This window comes from Nanorana parkeri, unplaced genomic scaffold, assembly GCF_000935625.1.
Source record: "Nanorana parkeri isolate BGI_ZX_2015 unplaced genomic scaffold, ASM93562v1 scaffold166, whole genome shotgun sequence".
Classification (NCBI taxonomy): domain Eukaryota; kingdom Metazoa; phylum Chordata; class Amphibia; order Anura; family Dicroglossidae; genus Nanorana; species Nanorana parkeri.
Window position 1 is genome coordinate 1,681,176 of NW_017306434.1, and position 17,618 is coordinate 1,698,793.

A 17,618-nucleotide genomic window follows, 5' to 3' on the forward strand; every position below is an offset into this window, starting at 1 on the left:
GCATGCAATGCTTTCTAAGGATGGATTTACACCCATAGGCTTGTGGTAAGGATGGCCATACACTGTTAGAATTTCATTCACACATTTGTTGGAAAACCTTCATCAGAACATTCGATCTTGTCATTATTGAGTCAACTATCTTCAGTCGAAAGCCCTTAAAAATTTCATCCAGACCGGCTACTTCATAGTATCATAGATTTCACTGCACACTGTTGTCTTCTCACAATGTGTATTAACAGCAAGCAATGAACCTGACTGTGTGGTCGACCTTCATTTGGTTCCATCACCTGCTGCCTCCATCTCTCACAATTTTACAGTTTGGACCTTCTTTCTGACTCTCGCATCGTTCCAGGTCAGGTTATCGTTCCAGGTCAGCTAAAGGGGTTATTCACTTAAGGAGCCGAAGGATATAGCCGTAGCTTTGGCCAATCCTTCGGCTCACTTCAGCTTCCGGAGCCCTTCGGTTCAGCCTTGTGCACTGATACTGACTTTAATGCGCTTTTATCAATTTAATCGTGTATTTTTATCGGCTTAATATTGACAAACATTTGCGCAATTTTCACAGAACCTACAAAATTAGTAGCACCATCCTTTTATTCTACCGGGCCTGTGCTTTCAGAAAATATATGGTTTGGGGGGGGGTCACTAACAAACACTAGCAACGCAGCAATAGAACATCAAAATAATGGGAAAAATTACAAAAATAATGTGGCCACCTGAGGTTAGAAGCGTGACGGAGGGCTTGGCAGCAAAAGGGTTAAAGCAAGGTGGGTTCAGGTTCCCCAGGAAGTAGCCCATTCTTTCTTAACCCCTTCACAACCCATGACAAGATAATCCCGGCATGGATCTTCAACGGGTTAAACAGACTCCCAGCGGCTTTTATCCACCGGGACTCTGTTCATATTAGTAGAGCCGGTGTCCAGCTTTACAGTAGAAATGGTTCTGGCGACTCAGCTGCTGCCAGATCGCTTCTACAATCCGGTAAAGTGACTGCCCCCCATGCCCGACACTCCCGCAGTGTTTCCCATCTGCGCTGCCCTTCCTACGGGACGGGCATCTCAGGTGTGGGCAGGAAGTTGGGGAGGAGAGCGGTGAACCAAGAGCGACACATATTACATCACTTCCGGCCCCATAGCTATCATTGCTTTGCTCATGAAGCACAACAATAAGCTATTGAAGTGTGATCTGAACTTCCATCGCTTATTTAGAGTATAAAGGTGATACTTGGGGTCTTTTCGACCCCCAACATCACCTTAAAGAGTACCTGTCACTGCCAATATGCCATAACGTGGGGGGGGCGGGCTTCTAAGCCCCGCTATGTGATAGCAATTAAAGTAAAGTTAAAAAAAATTAAAAATAATATTAAATAAATGAAAAATAATTAAAACAAATTTTTAAAGTTCCCCGCCCCTGTCAGCACATGAGTCATCACATAAACACCGGCGGGTGTGCCTACGTACGAAAACGACGATTGTGCTACACATGTTGGGTATCACCGCATACACCAGAGTGACAGCAATAATTCTTGGGCCAATATTTTTACGCGTATCTCTAAACTGACCTGTGGGGGCTTTTAAAGTACTTCATGGACTTTATGGGGTACTGAATTTTGTCGCAGTTTCACGGACGCAAACATTTTTTTACCTGGGAATGTTGGGAATCTATTTACTCGTTGCAACCTCATCTTTTATATCTTAGAAAAAGGGGTTATATGTATTTTTTTTGGGCACTAAATTTAAGCTAAGTGCATTTTTCACAACATTTTGGGGTTTGATAATAAGTTGCTCTAATGTCGTGCAACATAAAAATTTGCAACTGCCACCATTTTATTCTATAGAGTCTTGGCTTTCAGAAAATGTATAACGTTTGGGGGTTTTAAGTAATTTTCAGGCCTACAATGTGAATTATATCATGTAAAAAAAGAAAATGTCAAACACCTTTGTCCTTAAGGGGTTAAAGTCACAGGGACACATCAAAATTCATTTTTTGCTATAGTAGTAAAATGTAGCACTAAATTCAACATAAAAATGTGGGGATGGTAAGAGATACAGGCCAACGGAGAGATGACTATTATACCTCTTCTATTTCAGCAGAGTGCCATTAGGATTTTGAGAGACTGGCAAAGACTATTTAAAGTGGACCATTACCCATATCTTTAAAATAGCAACAAACACATATTTAGAATTTTTTAGTAATGACAATCTACAAACACATACTTCTAGATAATTGACGGCTTTTTATTTTTTTCATACCTTATTTCTCCTTTCTTACAAAGTCTTCTGACAGTGACCATGTTTACTAAAGGCAGATTACCAGCTCTCCTTTTACTTCCTGGATTTCTGGCACATGTGACTACACATGTGACTAGAATATGTGACCATGTGCATCATCCCTGGGGAGGAAAATGACTTTCCCTGAGATATCATGAGATTACAGATGAGATTTCCTAGCAATGCTCTGCTGGTGACAAGGCAAGCCCAGTGTGCATTGCTTTGCCAAACTGAAGCCATTTTGCCCTTTCAAAGCCGGAAGTGAATGCTCTGCAAGTGTAAGTATTTCACAATCACAGCATTTTACACCTGACATGTCTATGTTATTATTAATCATCATACATAGAGGGATGCTGTGGTAGAATCTGATTTTTGAGTGTAAAATGTACATTCTTTTTCAGAAACTTTTCGAAATGGATTCTTCTGAATCATTTGATACAAACCTTAAGGAGGAAGTGGAGGAAATAAAAACAGCTTTAGAAGAAGGAGACCTATGTAAAGCAACCGAAAAATTCAGCCAGACTCTAAAAGATATTGAAAATGCTCCATTAAACATTGCAGTAACAGGAGAGTCGGGAGCTGGAAAGTCTACTTTTGTCAATGCCATCCGCGGCCTGGATGATGACGAGGAAGAAGGTGCTGCTAAAACAGGAGTCACAGAGACCACTATGAAACCAAAAGCCTATCCACATCCACAGTACAATAATGTGAAATTTTGGGATCTTCCTGGAATCGGGTCCCCAACTTTTAAGCCAAACGACTACCTCAAAGCTGTTGAGTTTGATCGATATGACTTTTTTATAATCATATCAGATCGTTTCCGACACAATGATATGGAGCTGGCTAAAGCGATCCAGTCCATGGGAAAGAAGTTTTACTTTGTACGATCAAAAGTAGACTCAGACTTGTATGCTTCTCGAACATGTCGGAAAAAGTCCTATAATGAAGAGAACATATTGAATGAGATTCGGAATAACTGCATTAAATGCCTACGAGAGGGAGGAATCCAAGATCCGAAGGTGTTTCTCCTCTCCTGTCTGGAATTCAACAAATATGATTTTAATCTAATGCAAGAGACTCTCGAACAGGAACTTCCAAGTCAAAAGCGACACGCCTTCATGTTATGTTTGCCCAATATTTCTTTCCCAGTTCTAGAAAAGAAAAGAAAAGCCCTAAAGAAACAGATCTGGAAGCAGGTATATCTTTCCTGTGCTGTGGCAACAATCCCTATTCCAGGTCTGTCCGTGGCTTGTGATGTTAGTATCCTCGTGAGAGAAATGAGAAAATATCGGGATGCATTTGGCCTGGATGGAACATCTCTTGAAAATTTGGCCAGCAGAGTTGATAAAAATGTTGATGAGTTGAAGTCCGTTATCAAGTCACCTATAGCAGTAAATGAGATAAACAAAGAGCTTGTCATCAAGTTATTATCCAAAGGAGTAGGTGGGTCACTCATGCTGGCTGAATATTTTGCTAGTAATATACCTTTGTTTGGCACATTGACAGCAGGTGGCATCTCATTCGTCACAACACGTTCACTGCTTCATAACTTCTTGAAAGATATTGCTGAGGATGCAGTAAGAGTTCTCAAAAAAGCTTTAGAGTCTCCTGTTTAAAAAAAATGTTCCGAAAAAAATAAATGTATAAAATCACATTTTGAATATACATGCGACCGCTTCATTCACATTCTTCAGAAGGTGTTGAATACAAATTGTGAATGTACACTATATGGCTAAACATGTGTTGACCATCATACTTACTGTATCTATATGGCTAAAAGAAGGTGGACACTCCAGCTAATTGTTTGAGTTCAGGTGTTTTCACTGAAGAGAATACTACAACATACAAAGACCACCTAGACAATTGTGTGCTTCCAACCTTTTTTTGTTCCATTATGACTGTGCCTCAGTGTAGAAATGCCTCCATAAACAAATAGTTTAGTGTGGAGGAACTTGAGTGGCCTGCACAAAGCCCTGACCTCAAGCGTACAAAACTTTTAAATGCTAATTGCCAGCCAGGTAATTTTGTCCAACATCAGTACCTATCCTCACAAATGCTCTTTTTGGCTGAATGGGCAGAAATTCTTACAGACATATTCCAAAATCATGTGGATGAGTGCAGGCTGTTATAGCCAGAAAGAGGGGGCAACTCCTTATTAATGTCTATGGTTGTCTAATGGGGTGTCCAACAATCTCATACTAATGTGATAGTCAGGTGTCACAAACCTTTGGCTCTATAGTGTACAGTGTATTCAAGAAGACTTGAGTATTGTATGTGATACTTTTTATTTGTTTTTTCTGAACAAGCATTTGGGAGATCCATACCCCTTTTCTAGGTCTAAGCAATAAGGATTCACCGAGGTTTACCAGTAAAACATATGTACATTTAAAGGAGAACTATGGGGTTAAGGCTTTTCCCCATAGTTCTCCTTAGGGTAACGGGAGGACACAAACTAGCGTCCTCCCGTCACCCTAAGCTCAGTATACCGCGAGCTACAGCTGAGATGCCACAGCTGAAGCGGATCCCGACAATTATGTCTGGATCCGCCCAGCTGCGTGAGTGACAGCTGGCTCTGCCTATCTAGAGGCAGAACCAGCTGAACCCGCCCCCTCCTCCATCCGATCCGCCAGTCAGCGCTGGAGGATCGGAGCAGGGAGGGGGGAATTCGGCCCCTCCCCTGTCACGGCAGAGAGCTGTGACAGGATCGAGAGGTGAGCGAGCGCCGGTATGTTTTCGCTCACTTCCCGATCTACTGAGCCGACCTGTGACAGTCTCATTGTCACAGGTCGACTAGTACTATGAGGTGAGTGAAAAGCACTCACCTCATAGTTCTCCTTTAAGAAGCTTTGTTGCATATTTGTCTCAGCATTTTGCTAAACCTGTGAAAAACAGTAAGCTCTCTGTATGGAATCAGTGGTCTCATTGTAGACGTCTGAAACGCCCCTTACCGAGTCATACTTCCTTCTGATTGGAGAGCTCTAACTCTGAATCAGTCAGGGGTGTGTCAGACCTCTGCAGAGTGACTTCTGCATTCACACAGAAAGTATGGGGTCCTCTACAGCATACTGGCAGGGGACAGTTCTACTCAGGCTGTGCCTACTTTCTAAGACACACAGAATATATTTAGCTAATACAAACTAACATGGTTATTCACAAAAGGGTGAAGAGTTTGAAGAAGGCAGGAGAAGTGAACAATCTAGATCCTTGGTTCTCAACTGGTGGGTCGTGACCCAAAAGTGGGTCGCGACCCCGTGTTCAGTGGGTCACCGCATGCCTTCCAATTTACTAAGTGAGAGGCTCCTCAGCCTCCCCCCCAGCGTTGCACTGTTAGTTCTTGCGCCAAGCAGCGATTCAAAATATGCTTCAGATGGGATGGGGCTGTAGCTCGAGGGAGCTCCATCCACATCTGCATTGCTTACAGCTCCCTCACGTGTCCTGTAGAGGTGCCTGGACCGAAGTGACATCACATTCTGGCTCCCAGCACCTCTACAGAGCATGCAGGGATCTGTACAAGCAGTGCACATATGGATGGAGCTCCGTCACAGTACAGCAGCCCACACTGGACCCCAGGCTGAGGATCCACTCCAGTTCTCGTAAGATAGGGAGACTGGGTGGACCTTAAAATAAAAAAAATTTAGAGTGTGTGTGTGATTGTGTCTGTGTATGTATGTCAGTGTTTTTGAGGACCTGTTCACACTAGTACAGTGCGTTAAACTGTACCACGCAATTCGCACCTACAATTTATGCTGGTGTGGGAGGTGTGTTGCGTTGCCATTCATTTGAATGGTACCCCAAACGCACGTCCTACCCACATTCGTACACACGAAATGAGCTGTACCCTAATGCCATGCAATCCTCTGCAGTGCGACTTGGGTCACGACCTAAATGACTAAGGACAAATGTGGGTCCTAAGGTTACACAGGTTGAGAACCACTGGTCTAGGACAACATAGCTGATTTGGAAAAATTCTCCAATCCAGCTCACTTTCCAGTTCAGCGATGTTGTCCTAGATTGTTCACTTCTCCTCCCTTCTCCAAACTCTTCACCCTTCTGTGAATAACCCTGTAAAAGTTAATTTGGGTATTAATAAACTACCAGAATTAACATTATTTTATTAACATGTAATGGAAAATGATTAAAATGACATAAAAGGAAAAAATCCACATTGACCTTTAATAGCTGAATGGCAAAATATCATGTACTATAGTGTATAAGTTGTCTGATGAAATGTCATGTGACATGGAAATGCACAATACATGTCTATTTTTCTTCATTTAAAGTGTAAACTCATCTAATCTTCTTTTAAAGTTAAACAAGGACAGTTTTCTTTTTTCAAATCTTTTATTATAAGTGTGCGAGATTTAGCTTCAAATTGTAGCGCATTGAGGACAGAGTCCACTCGCAATCATGTTCTTTTTAGGGCTTCCTGCCCACTTTCATTTAAAAGTTCACAGAAGTCTTCCCTCACAGAGGTTTCTCCAACATAACAACATAACTTCAGCTTTGTCTTTCAGCAAAATAATGTATTTCCAAGTCTCACCGACTTCAGGTTATCACCTAAAACAGGTTGTATCCAGCCGACTTGCCGCACAGGCTAGTTCTACGATGGAGTAGCATCCTGCATCCTTTTCATAAGGGTTAGTTCACACCATAAGCAGTGCGTTCTGGTCCGATTCTGGCTGGAACGCACTGCCTCGCATTGCGACCGGCTCACTTTTTTGCCGGGCAGGAGGGGTGTGCCGGGCCATTGAAGTGAATGGCACCATAGCCACGCCCTCCGGCCGCAATGCGATCGCCCGCATGGGATCGCAAGGCACATTGTGCCTGCAGTGCGGTCCGGTGCGATCAAAATGCCACAAGCATTGGTATGAACTAACCCTAAAGGCTGTGCAGAGGTGCACCATCATTCGGTGCTGCTCACCACTAAAGCCCGGACCCAGGAATGGAGATTTCTTCCCTCCCAGTTCACTTAGAAATCTCCAGGATCCCAACTATAATCCAGAAAACCCGGAAAGAATTGTAAAGCCAGCTCGTTCCTGGTAAAAGTACTTTCCTGGAACCGCTCAGCCTCTCTAGCTGGGAGTCCTGGGTGACTTTGATGCCACATTATACCGTGGTATTGCCACGCAATGCCACAAGTGATAATATAATCCTTTTTATTATTTTATGACCTGCGTCTGAAACTAAAATGGATGCTAAAGATTTTTTTGTAAAATGAAAGTCACACTGAAGAATTTTTCTTCACTGCTATTAAAATTGGATATTTAAATTCAGGTATTTGTTGTATTTTTGGGGAAATCCGGGCATTTACTCCAGACATGCGCTCAGGATGGCATCAGATTATCTTCTCCTTGGTTCCAAGATTGAGTCTGAGTCCCAGGGCTGTTTATGCTGACAACCCAGCTGCAGGTCTTCAAGACGCATGGGAGGGACTACAACAAAGCTACGGCAATCCAGAAGCTATAGAAGATGCTCTCTTCAGAGGGCTACACGACTTCCCCAAGATATCTGCTAAGGAGAACCAAAAGTTTCAAGAACTGAGTGATCTTTTGCTTGCACTACAGCTTGCCAAGGCAGAGCCTCACCTATCAGGTCTTAGCTACCTAGACACTGCCCGAAGTGTAAATCCAGTCATTGCAAAGCTGCCCTGCAACATTCAGGAGAAGTGGTCAGCCCAGGGACGTGCGGTCAGGGGAGGCAGGGGAGGCAGAGCCTCACCTAGTATTGTGGTATTATAGCCTCACCTAGTATTATGGAGGAAAAAGCTGTCAGCTTCAAGTCTGAAGCTGACAGCTTTTTCTCCATTTCCGAGAGGCTTGTGACATAGATCACTTCCCATTCATCCATAACTGGTACATAGTAAGCACACTATGTCCAGTTATTTACAAACACTCGACATTTAGCTGATCGTGAGTGTTTGTATACCCGCTCTCCGTCCTAATTCGGCTGTCACAGGAGGGGGGCGGGCGGTGGCAGAGGAGAGCTCTGCCTCCTGTGACAGATCACAGCGCTCTCCTTCCCTCACTGCTTTCACTGCTGACACAGAAGGCGAAGGTTTCCTCACACATCTCCTGGCTCCTCCAGTATCAGGATGGAGAGCGGCAAGTGGAGGAGAGCGCTGTGATCTATCACAGGAGGCATAGCCAGGAGGTGTGGGAGGAGAGCTCCACCTCCTGTGTCAGGATGGAGAGCGGTGAGTGGAGGAGAGCACTGTGATCTATCACAGGAGGCATAGCCAGGAGGTGTGGGAGGAGAGCTCCACCTCCTGTGTCAGGATGGAGAGCGGTGAGTGGAGGAGAGCACTGTGATCTGTCACAGGAGGCATAGCCAGGAGGTGTGGGAGGAGAGCTCCACCTCCTGTGTCAGGATGGAGAGCGGTGAGTGGAGGAGAGCACTGTGATCTGTCACAGGAGGCATAGCCAGGAGGTGTGGGAGGAGAGCTCCACCTCCTGTGTCAGGATGGAGAGCGGTGAGTGGAGGAGAGCACTGTGATCTGTCACAGGAGGCAGAACTCTCCTCTGCCACCGCCCGCCCCCCCCTCCTGTGACAGCCGAATCAGGACAGCTAAACGGTGAGTGTTTGTAAAGAACTGGACATAGTGCTTACTATGTACCCGTTATGAATGAATGGAAAGTGATCTATGTCACTTCCTATTTATTCATGATTGTGGACATAGTAAGTAGTACACTATATCCCCAATGTATGAATGAATAGGGTCACTCAGTATAGAGACCTCCTGTTCACAGGAGGAGGAGCTCTCTTCCCCCACCAACAAATCACCGCTCTTCATCCTGACAAAGGAGCCCGGGCCGGAAGGAGAGCTCGGCCTCCTGCAGCGATCACCGCCCGCACCCATCGGCATTCCTGAAAGCTTCTCTCCTCCCCGCTGGGCGTCAGCACTGCATCGAAAGGTACACAGTGTGTGTGCCCAGTGAAGAGAAGAGAAGCAAGAGATACACTGAATTTTCGGACACATTTTCGGCCATCATGGCACTTTCGGCATTTTGCCAAAAGTACCATTTTCAGGCTGAAATATTTCGGTGGCCGAAAATTTTCGATGCCTCCCTAGTTCAAAGTACAAGTAAGATAACCATGTTTCCTTTCCACCATCCTCCTATTTCTGTGAATTCATCAGAGACATTACAGAGACTAAAAGAGATGTCACACGTCGGCTCAATAGATCGGGAAGTGAGCGAACACATACCGTCTCGATCATCTCCCTGCAGAGAGCCGTGACTGTCAGTCACCACTCCCTGCAGGGATTCCCTCCCTCCCCACTCCGATCTTCCAACGCTGACTGGAGGAACGGACGGGGGAAGGGGGCAGGTACAGCTGGCTCTGCCTCTAGATAGGCAGAGCTATCTGCCACTCACACAGCTGGGTGGCTCTCGACATTAATGCCGGGATCCATCCCAGCTGTGGCGGTCTCAGTATACCGCAAGCTGTAGCTCACTATTTACTGAGCTTTGGGTGACGGGAGGACGCTAGTATATGCCCCCCTGTGACCCTTAGGAGAGCTATGGGGAAAAACACTGACCCCATAGTTCTCTTTTAATTGAAAATGGGAAGATTTCGACACCTGTAAGCAGACACGTTGACCTATATCCTGGATTTGATTTCAACTGTATTAGATGTCATCTAATAGATCATGTAAATGAGAACATAAGAGGAGGAGATACGTATAAACAATTATTAAGTATTAAGACACGTTGGATTTTCCAACTAAAGGCAAGTGAATCCCCTGGCTTAAACGAGATGGTAAGCTACAAACCATTTCTATAATAATTTTGGGATTGGATATATCTAAGTCTAAGACTGACTCTGAAAGTATGAATCTTGGTATGTGAAGCGACATTTAGACATTTAGTTGAAGTGTGGGAAATGTTCTGAATGCATGAATCTTGATAGGTGAAGTGATATCTAGTCAAGGTGTGGGAAATTCTCATCTCCAATTTTTTTCTTCCTCTTATTATTAAGTGAATCCCCTGGCTTAAACAAGATGGTAAGCTACAAAACAATTCTATAATCAGTTTGGGATTGATAAGGATAACATTGGATACATCTAAGTCTAAGACTGACTCTGAAAGTATGGATCCTGATATGTGAAGTGACATGTAGACATTTAGTTAAAGTGTGGGAAAGGTTCTGAATGCATGAATTGTGATATGTGAAGTGATAGCTAGTCAAGGTGTGGGAAATGTTCATCTTCAATTTTTTTCCTAACTCTTTTATTACATACCAACTTAGATATGACCTATGGTCATGTATGAGTCATTGCAAGTCTTGGGATGTAGGAATGCTGGTACATGGGACGCCCTGGATTAATTCAGTTTGAGCATATATGTACCCATTCTCTATTAGACATCAATTTGTCTCTGTGTCTATACAAAAGAATGGGATTGATTCCCTTTAGATCTAATTCTGATATGATGGTTTAGTTTGTTTATTTTTTCTATATATTTTCTCTCTTTTTTCCCCCTAAATTTAGGTGAATATTTTTCAAAAAATTGGACTAATATCTGTGTAAAAAAATGTCAATGTTGATGGTCTGTCACCATGCAGGATCTGTAAGCTTTCGCTGCATATGGGAAGTGGGTGATCTCTGCGGGACCATATGGATGCCATGCACATTGTATTCCACCGCGTTGAGACACACATGAGGGGAACTGAGGGGGCCATCTCTCCCCTAGTCCTGCTTATTGCAGATGCGCGGACGTCCCCTGATATGTATGTGCAATGGCGTCCTCGCCGGTCTTCAGCAGTGGAATGTGTGAATGGTCACGTGGTCACACATTTTAATGTAATCCCACCCAGTTTTTCGGCGGCGGAATGTGTGACCGCTCATTAGGTCAAGCATTCCAACGCTTTGTCAGCTGTTCCAGGGCAGATCGGCATCGCAGATTGTATGTTCAAGAGAACTGATCTGCTCTGGAACAGCTGATCGGTCCTGAAATGTCACTTCTATCTCACTCTGTGACTGCGATCTCACATTCCACCGTACTCACAAAGTCAGGTAGAAATGACATTCAGGACCAATCAGCTGTTCCAGGGCAGATCGGTTCTCCTGCACATACGACCTGCGATGCCGATCTGCCCATGAACAGCTGACAAAGCATTGGAATGATTGACCTAATGTGTGGTCACACGTTCCACCGCGAAAAACTGGGCGTGATTACGTTAAAATGTGTGACCACGTGACCGGTCACACATTCCAATCTAGTCACAAACTTTGATAGAACACCGACTGCCAAACCAACACATATGTGGGGCGGGGCTTGCCGGAGGAGGGGGGGAGGGGTATTTTAGGGGGAGGTGACAGTATGCTCTTTCACTGCTAGTGTGGAGCTCAGAGCAGTTGTGTGAGGCAGCTGATTCTGAAGGTATGAGGTTTAATATGGGAAGTGACAGGAGATCAAACTGTGGGAAATGTTCATAGTACAAGAGAGAGATAGATATGGATTGGAATCTAGGCCCTATGCATGCACTGAATGGAGACACATGGGAACTGTGATTAAGGGTTGATAATGCACATATGTGTGGTGTGCATTAGGATATCCCTAAGGGCTCATTCGCATGAGAAAAGGCCGGCACCTACAGCTCCTTACCGCGTGCACGGTCGTATCGGGCAGCTCCCGGGAAGGATAGGTGCTGCGTGTGATTAGTACGCAGCCCCTGTCCTTCTTCTCTTTGGGACTACACGGCCGTACGCTGCCCTACTCTCACCCCAAGTGCAGGTTCGTACGGGTGGGATGTCCCGGCTCGGATGCAGACTGGATCCATCCTGTCAGCGTACGAGTACAGACACCCGCACGGACGCGCAGGACGGGTGAGCGTAGGGCGGCGTCCGGCCGTGCAGTCCCATAGAGAAGGACAGGGGCTGCGTACTAATCGCACTCAGCACCTGTCCTTCCCGGGAGCTGCCCGATACGGCCGTGGACGCAGCACGGAGCTGTACGTGCTGGCCATTTCAAGTGTGCATGAGGCCTTATAGTTGTTGGGAATACGCTGGGGGATACATAGAGACAGATTTAAATCTTATATTGCTGTGGATATTAATCAATATGACAGACTATAGATGGGAACATATAACATTAGGAAGAAAAAGGGACGCGCTTTTCTCCATACAATCCATATAAGGTTGATGAACATGTGCATCCCCCCCCCTCCCCCCCACATAACTGTACAAGGTAACAATTAAAATGCTGATATAACATGGGGGGAGTTTTGTTCCATATACCAGGAATTGGTTTAGTGATATATGTATTCCTGAATGATAGATCACCTGGGTGCTGTTCCTGACTCCTGAATACCTGTCCTATGTTCCTGGGTGAGACCATTTAACGCCTGCCTTAGGGGCTTTTTTTTAACCAGTAGTCCCCAGTTGCTTCTGATCCTTGCTTGTTGACAGACATCTCTTTAAAAAAAAATTTCTGTTTGACATCTACTGTAAGTTACTTTTATGTATAGATGCAGGCAGTCCTCGGGATCTGAACAAGCAGGGGTTGTCCCAAGGCATGACACCATGATGTCATCGTGCATGCTGTGCGGGGTTAATGGTGGCTCTGAGGTAGCTGTGCTGGGGTTGATGGCGGGCTCTGAGATAGCTGTGCTGGGGTTGATGGCGGGCTCAGAGGGAGCTGTGCTGGGGTTGATGGCGGGCTCAGAGGGAGCTGTGCTGGGGTTGATGGCGGGCTCAGAGGGAGCTGTGCTGGGGTTGATGGCGGGCTCAGAGGGAGCTGTGCTGGGGTTGATGGCGGGCTCAGAGGGAGCTGTGCTGGGGTTGATGGCGGGCTCAGAGGGAGCTGTGCTGGGGTTGATGGCGGGCTCAGAGGGAGCTGTGCTGGGGTTGATGGCGGGCTCAGAGGGAGCTGTGCTGGGGTTGATGGCGGGCTCAGAGGGAGCTGTGCTGGGGTTGATGGCGGGCTCAGAGGGAGCTGTGCTGGGGTTGATGGCGGGCTCAGAGGGAGCTGTGCTGGGGTTGATGGCGGGCTCAGAGGGAGCTGTGCTGGGGTTGATGGCGGGCTCAGAGGGAGCTGTGCTGGGGTTGATGGCGGGCTCAGAGGGAGCTGTGCTGGGGTTGATGGCGGGCTCAGAGGGAGCTGTGCTGGGGTTGATGGCGGGCTCAGAGGGAGCTGTGCTGGGGTTGATGGCGGGCTCAGAGGGAGCTGTGCTGGGGTTGATGGCGGGCTCAGAGGGAGCTGTGCTGGGGTTGATGGCGGGCTCAGAGGGAGCTGTGCTGGGGTTGATGGCGGGCTCAGAGGGAGCTGTGCTGGGGTTGATGGCGGGCTCAGAGGGAGCTGTGCTGGGGTTGATGGCGGGCTCAGAGGGAGCTGTGCTGGGGTTGATGGCGGGCTCAGAGGGAGCTGTGCTGGGGTTGATGGCGGGCTCTGAGGTAGCTGTGCTGGGGTTGATGGCGGGCTCTGAGAGCCACCATTATCCCTGCGCAACTACCTCAGTGCTGCCATGATCCCCGTACAGCCACCTGGGAGCCACACAGATCACCGTAGACCCTGCATAGTCCACCTGAGAGTGCACCCAGCCCACCATGGAACCTGCTCAGCCAAGTGAGAGTTTGCACAGCCCACCATAGAACTTATACAGCCTACCTGAGACCCCCACACAGCCTCCTGATATGCTCTGCAGGAGACATCAGGTTGGCACCACGAAGCAGCACAGACTATGTAGCTTCATATTACTCTGCATTGCTGTACAATGTATTGCTAGCTTTTGTAGTTCTCTCTAACTCATTGGTAATCTGTATTTCTGTATAATGTATTGCTGGGATTTGTAGTCCCCTATAGCTGGTGGTATTCTACATTACTGTATAATGTATTGCTGGGATTTGTAGTCCTTCTACAGCTGGGACTCAAGGCAGAACTACCAGGAACGCAGCATTTCCATCTGGCACTTCATCACTGTACTAAAATCATTGGTCTGTATTCTCTTAGAAAAATGTCACATGCCGCTAAAAGAAAAGTTATTTGTAATTGGTATCCTTGAGCACCTAATGAAAGTATTGGTACTTGGTCTGGAAAAAAATGGTATTATCCCTACTGTGTACCTATAAATTGAGAGCATGCCTGGCTATTACTCCCTGTGTGACTGTTTATTTACAGGGAGTAATACAGGTATGCTTTGCAATTTACAGGGAAAAGCATACCTGTCTATTAATCCCTGACTGGCTCAGAGGACCAAGCCTGGTAAACATTATCAGCCTAATTGTGTTTGGCCTGGCCCACTATGCCTGATGGCCTGCTCTGAGCAGGGCACTGAGTGGGTTCCCCCTTGGATTAGCCACTCCTCCATTGCTTGGTGCAGCACGCTGTCTCTGTCCTCTCAGTGCCAGAAGCAGTGTTGGAAGCATATGGGGTCCTGGCAGGCTCTATTGGAGGCAGCCAAGGATGATGCGTCAAGGAAGACCAAACTGCTGGTGCCCAGCATCATCCTTAGTAGCATCTGAGTTGCGTTGTCTGACTGCTCTATCTGACTGCCTCTTTGTGCCCCCTGATCCAGCACCAAAGCTGGAAAATAACCAAAATTTGTTATTAACTCAGTATAGTTTTTTTCTTTTTTTTTCTTTTTAGATTCATTTGATGGAAAAAAATGATTTATATATTTAATGAAAAAATATTAAATAAATTATATAAATTTTTATTTTTTTGTGCACGGAAACTGATTTTAGTGTGCTTTATCAATCGAATTTGTGTATTTTTATCAGTTTAATATTGAATTGACAAACATTTGCGCAATTTTCGCAGGACCTACAAAATTAGTAGCACCATCTTTTTATTCTACCGGGCCTGTGCTTTCAGAAAATATGGTTTTGGGGGTCATTAACAAACACTAGCAACGCAGCAATAGAAAATCAAAACTATGGGAAAAATTGCAAAAATGGTGTGGCCAGCTGAGGTTAAAAGCGTCCCGGAGGGCTTGGCAGTTAAAGCAAGGTGCACATGGAAGGGCTATACACAGTACAAAGGGAAAAAAATACACTGTCTAACTTTTAGAGTTAGAAAACTGAGGTTTTAGTTGCGCAACTTTTGCAAAATATGTGGAAGCTGCTCTGCCTCTTTAAGGCCCCTTGTGGTCTTAACTCTGATTTATGAGAGCCTCCATCTTGGAACATGTATAGCAATGGAAGGTTCATCAGGAAGTAGCCCATTCTTTCCTAATGGCACAGGGACCCACCAGAATTAATTATTTGCTATAGTACTAAAATGCAGCATAAAAAATGGAGGGAAGGTAAGAGATACAGGCCTACGGAGAGATGAATATTAAACCTCCTCTATTTCAGCAGAGTGCCATTAGGATTTTTGTAGAGACTGACAAAGACTAAAGTGGACCCTATCTTTAAAATAACAACAAACACACCTTAAAAAATGTTTAGTAATGACAATCTACAAACATACTTCCAGATAATTGTCGGCTTTGTATTCTTTGCATATCTCTTTTCTTCCCCAGTCTTCTGACAGTGGCCATGTTTTCTAATGGCAGATTACCAGCTCCCCTTTTACTTACTGGAACTCTGGCACATGTGACTAGACATGTGACCATGCACATCATCCCAGGGGAGGAAAATGCCTTTCCCTGAGATCTCATGAGATTACAGATGAGATTTCCCAGCAATGCTCTGCTGATAAGGCAATCCCAGTGTGCATTGCTTTGCCAAACTGAAGTCATTTTGCCCTTTCAAAGCAGGAAGTGAAAGCTCTGCAAGTGTAAGTATTTCACAATCACCTGACATGTCTATGTTCTTATTAATCATCATACACAGAAGGATGCAATGGTAGAATTTGAGTGTAAAGGTCTGCTTTAAGTGTCAGGCTTATGTAAAATAAATTTTTATTCCCTTTTAGGAACTTTTCGAAATGGATTCTTTGGAATCATTTGCTATAATCTCCAGTGAGGAAGTGGAGGAAATAAAGACGGCTTTAGAAGAAGGAGACCTATGTAAAGCAACCGAAAAATTCTGCCAGTCTCTGAAAGATATTGAGAATGCTCCATTAAACATTGCAGTAACAGGAGAGTCGGGGTCGGGAAAGTCTACTTTTATCAATGTCATCCGTGGCCTGGATGATGACGAGGAAGAAGGTGCTGCTAAAACAGGAGTCACGGAGACCACTATGAAACCAAAAGCCTATCCACATCCAAAGTACAATAATGTGACATTTTGGGATCTTCCTGGAATCGGGTCCCCAACTTTTAAACCAAACGACTACCTCAAAGTTGTTGAGTTTGATCGGTATGACTTTTTTATAATCCTATCATCAGATCGTTTCCGACACAATGATATGGAGCTGGCTAAAGCGATCCAGTCCATGGGAAAGAAGTTTTACTTTGTGCGATCAAAAGTAGACTCGGACTTGAATGCTTCCCAAAAACGTCGGAAAAATTCCTATAATGAAGAGAACATATTGAATGAGATTCGGAATAACTGCTTTCAATGCCTACAAGAGGGAGGAATCCAAGATCCGAAGGTGTTTCTCCTCTCATGTCTGGACCTAAAAAAATATGATTTTAATCTAATGCAAGAGACTCTAGAACAGGAACTTCCCAGTCAAAAGCGACACGTCTTCCTGTTATGTTTGCCCAATATTTCTTTCCCAGTTCTAGAAAAGAAAAGAGCAGCCCTAAAGAGCCAGATCTGGAAGCGGGCATCTCTCTCCTGTGCCATGGCAACAATCCCTATTCCAGGTCTGTCCGTGGCTTGCGATGTTGGCATCCTCTTGACAGAAATGAGAAAATATCGGGATGCATTTGGCCTGGATGAAAAGTCTCTTGAAAAGTTGGCCAGCAGAGTTGATAAAGATTTTGATGAGTTGAAGTCTGTTATCAAGTCACCTATAGCAGTAGGTGAGATAAACAAAGAGCTTCTCATCAAGTTATTATGCGAAGGAGTAGGTGGGTCACTCATGCTGGCTGAATATTTAGCTAGTAATATACCTTTGTTTGGCACATTGGCAGCAGGTGGCATCTCATTCGTCATAACATATTTAATGCTTCATAACTGCTTGAAAGATATTGCTGAGGATGCCTTAAGAGTTCTCAAAAAAGCTTTAGATTCTCCTGTTTAAAAAAACAAGTCCTCAAAAAAATGTATATGTATAAAATAAAATTGCTTGTTAAATATTCACGTCACTGCTTCATCCACACCTTCAAAAGGAGCTTCTGAATACAGGTGTTTGCATTGAAGGGAATGCTACCGCATACAAAGACCTTCTAGACAATTTTGTGCTTCCAACCTGGTGGCAACAGTTTGGAGAAGACCTTTTTCTGTTCCATGATGACTGTGCCTCTGTGTGGAAAGCTGGCTCCATAAATAAATGGTTTGGTGTGGAGGAACTTGAG

General features: G+C 45.1%; 2 protein-coding genes across 2 annotated transcripts; both read left to right on the forward strand.

The window, feature by feature from the left end:
- Nucleotides 1–2,683: 2,683 nt before the first annotated feature.
- On the forward strand, nt 2,684–3,886 carry LOC108785522 (interferon-inducible GTPase 5-like). The gene has a single exon (XM_018554606.1). The coding sequence runs from the start codon at nt 2,684–2,686 to the stop codon at nt 3,884–3,886; it is 1,203 nt and encodes a 400-aa protein (XP_018410108.1).
- A 12,244-nt stretch (nt 3,887–16,130) lies between these two features.
- LOC108785523 (interferon-inducible GTPase 5-like) lies at nt 16,131–17,344 on the forward strand. The gene has a single exon (XM_018554607.1). The coding sequence runs from the start codon at nt 16,139–16,141 to the stop codon at nt 17,342–17,344; it is 1,206 nt and encodes a 401-aa protein (XP_018410109.1). The 5' UTR covers nt 16,131–16,138.
- Nucleotides 17,345–17,618: the final 274 nt, after the last annotated feature.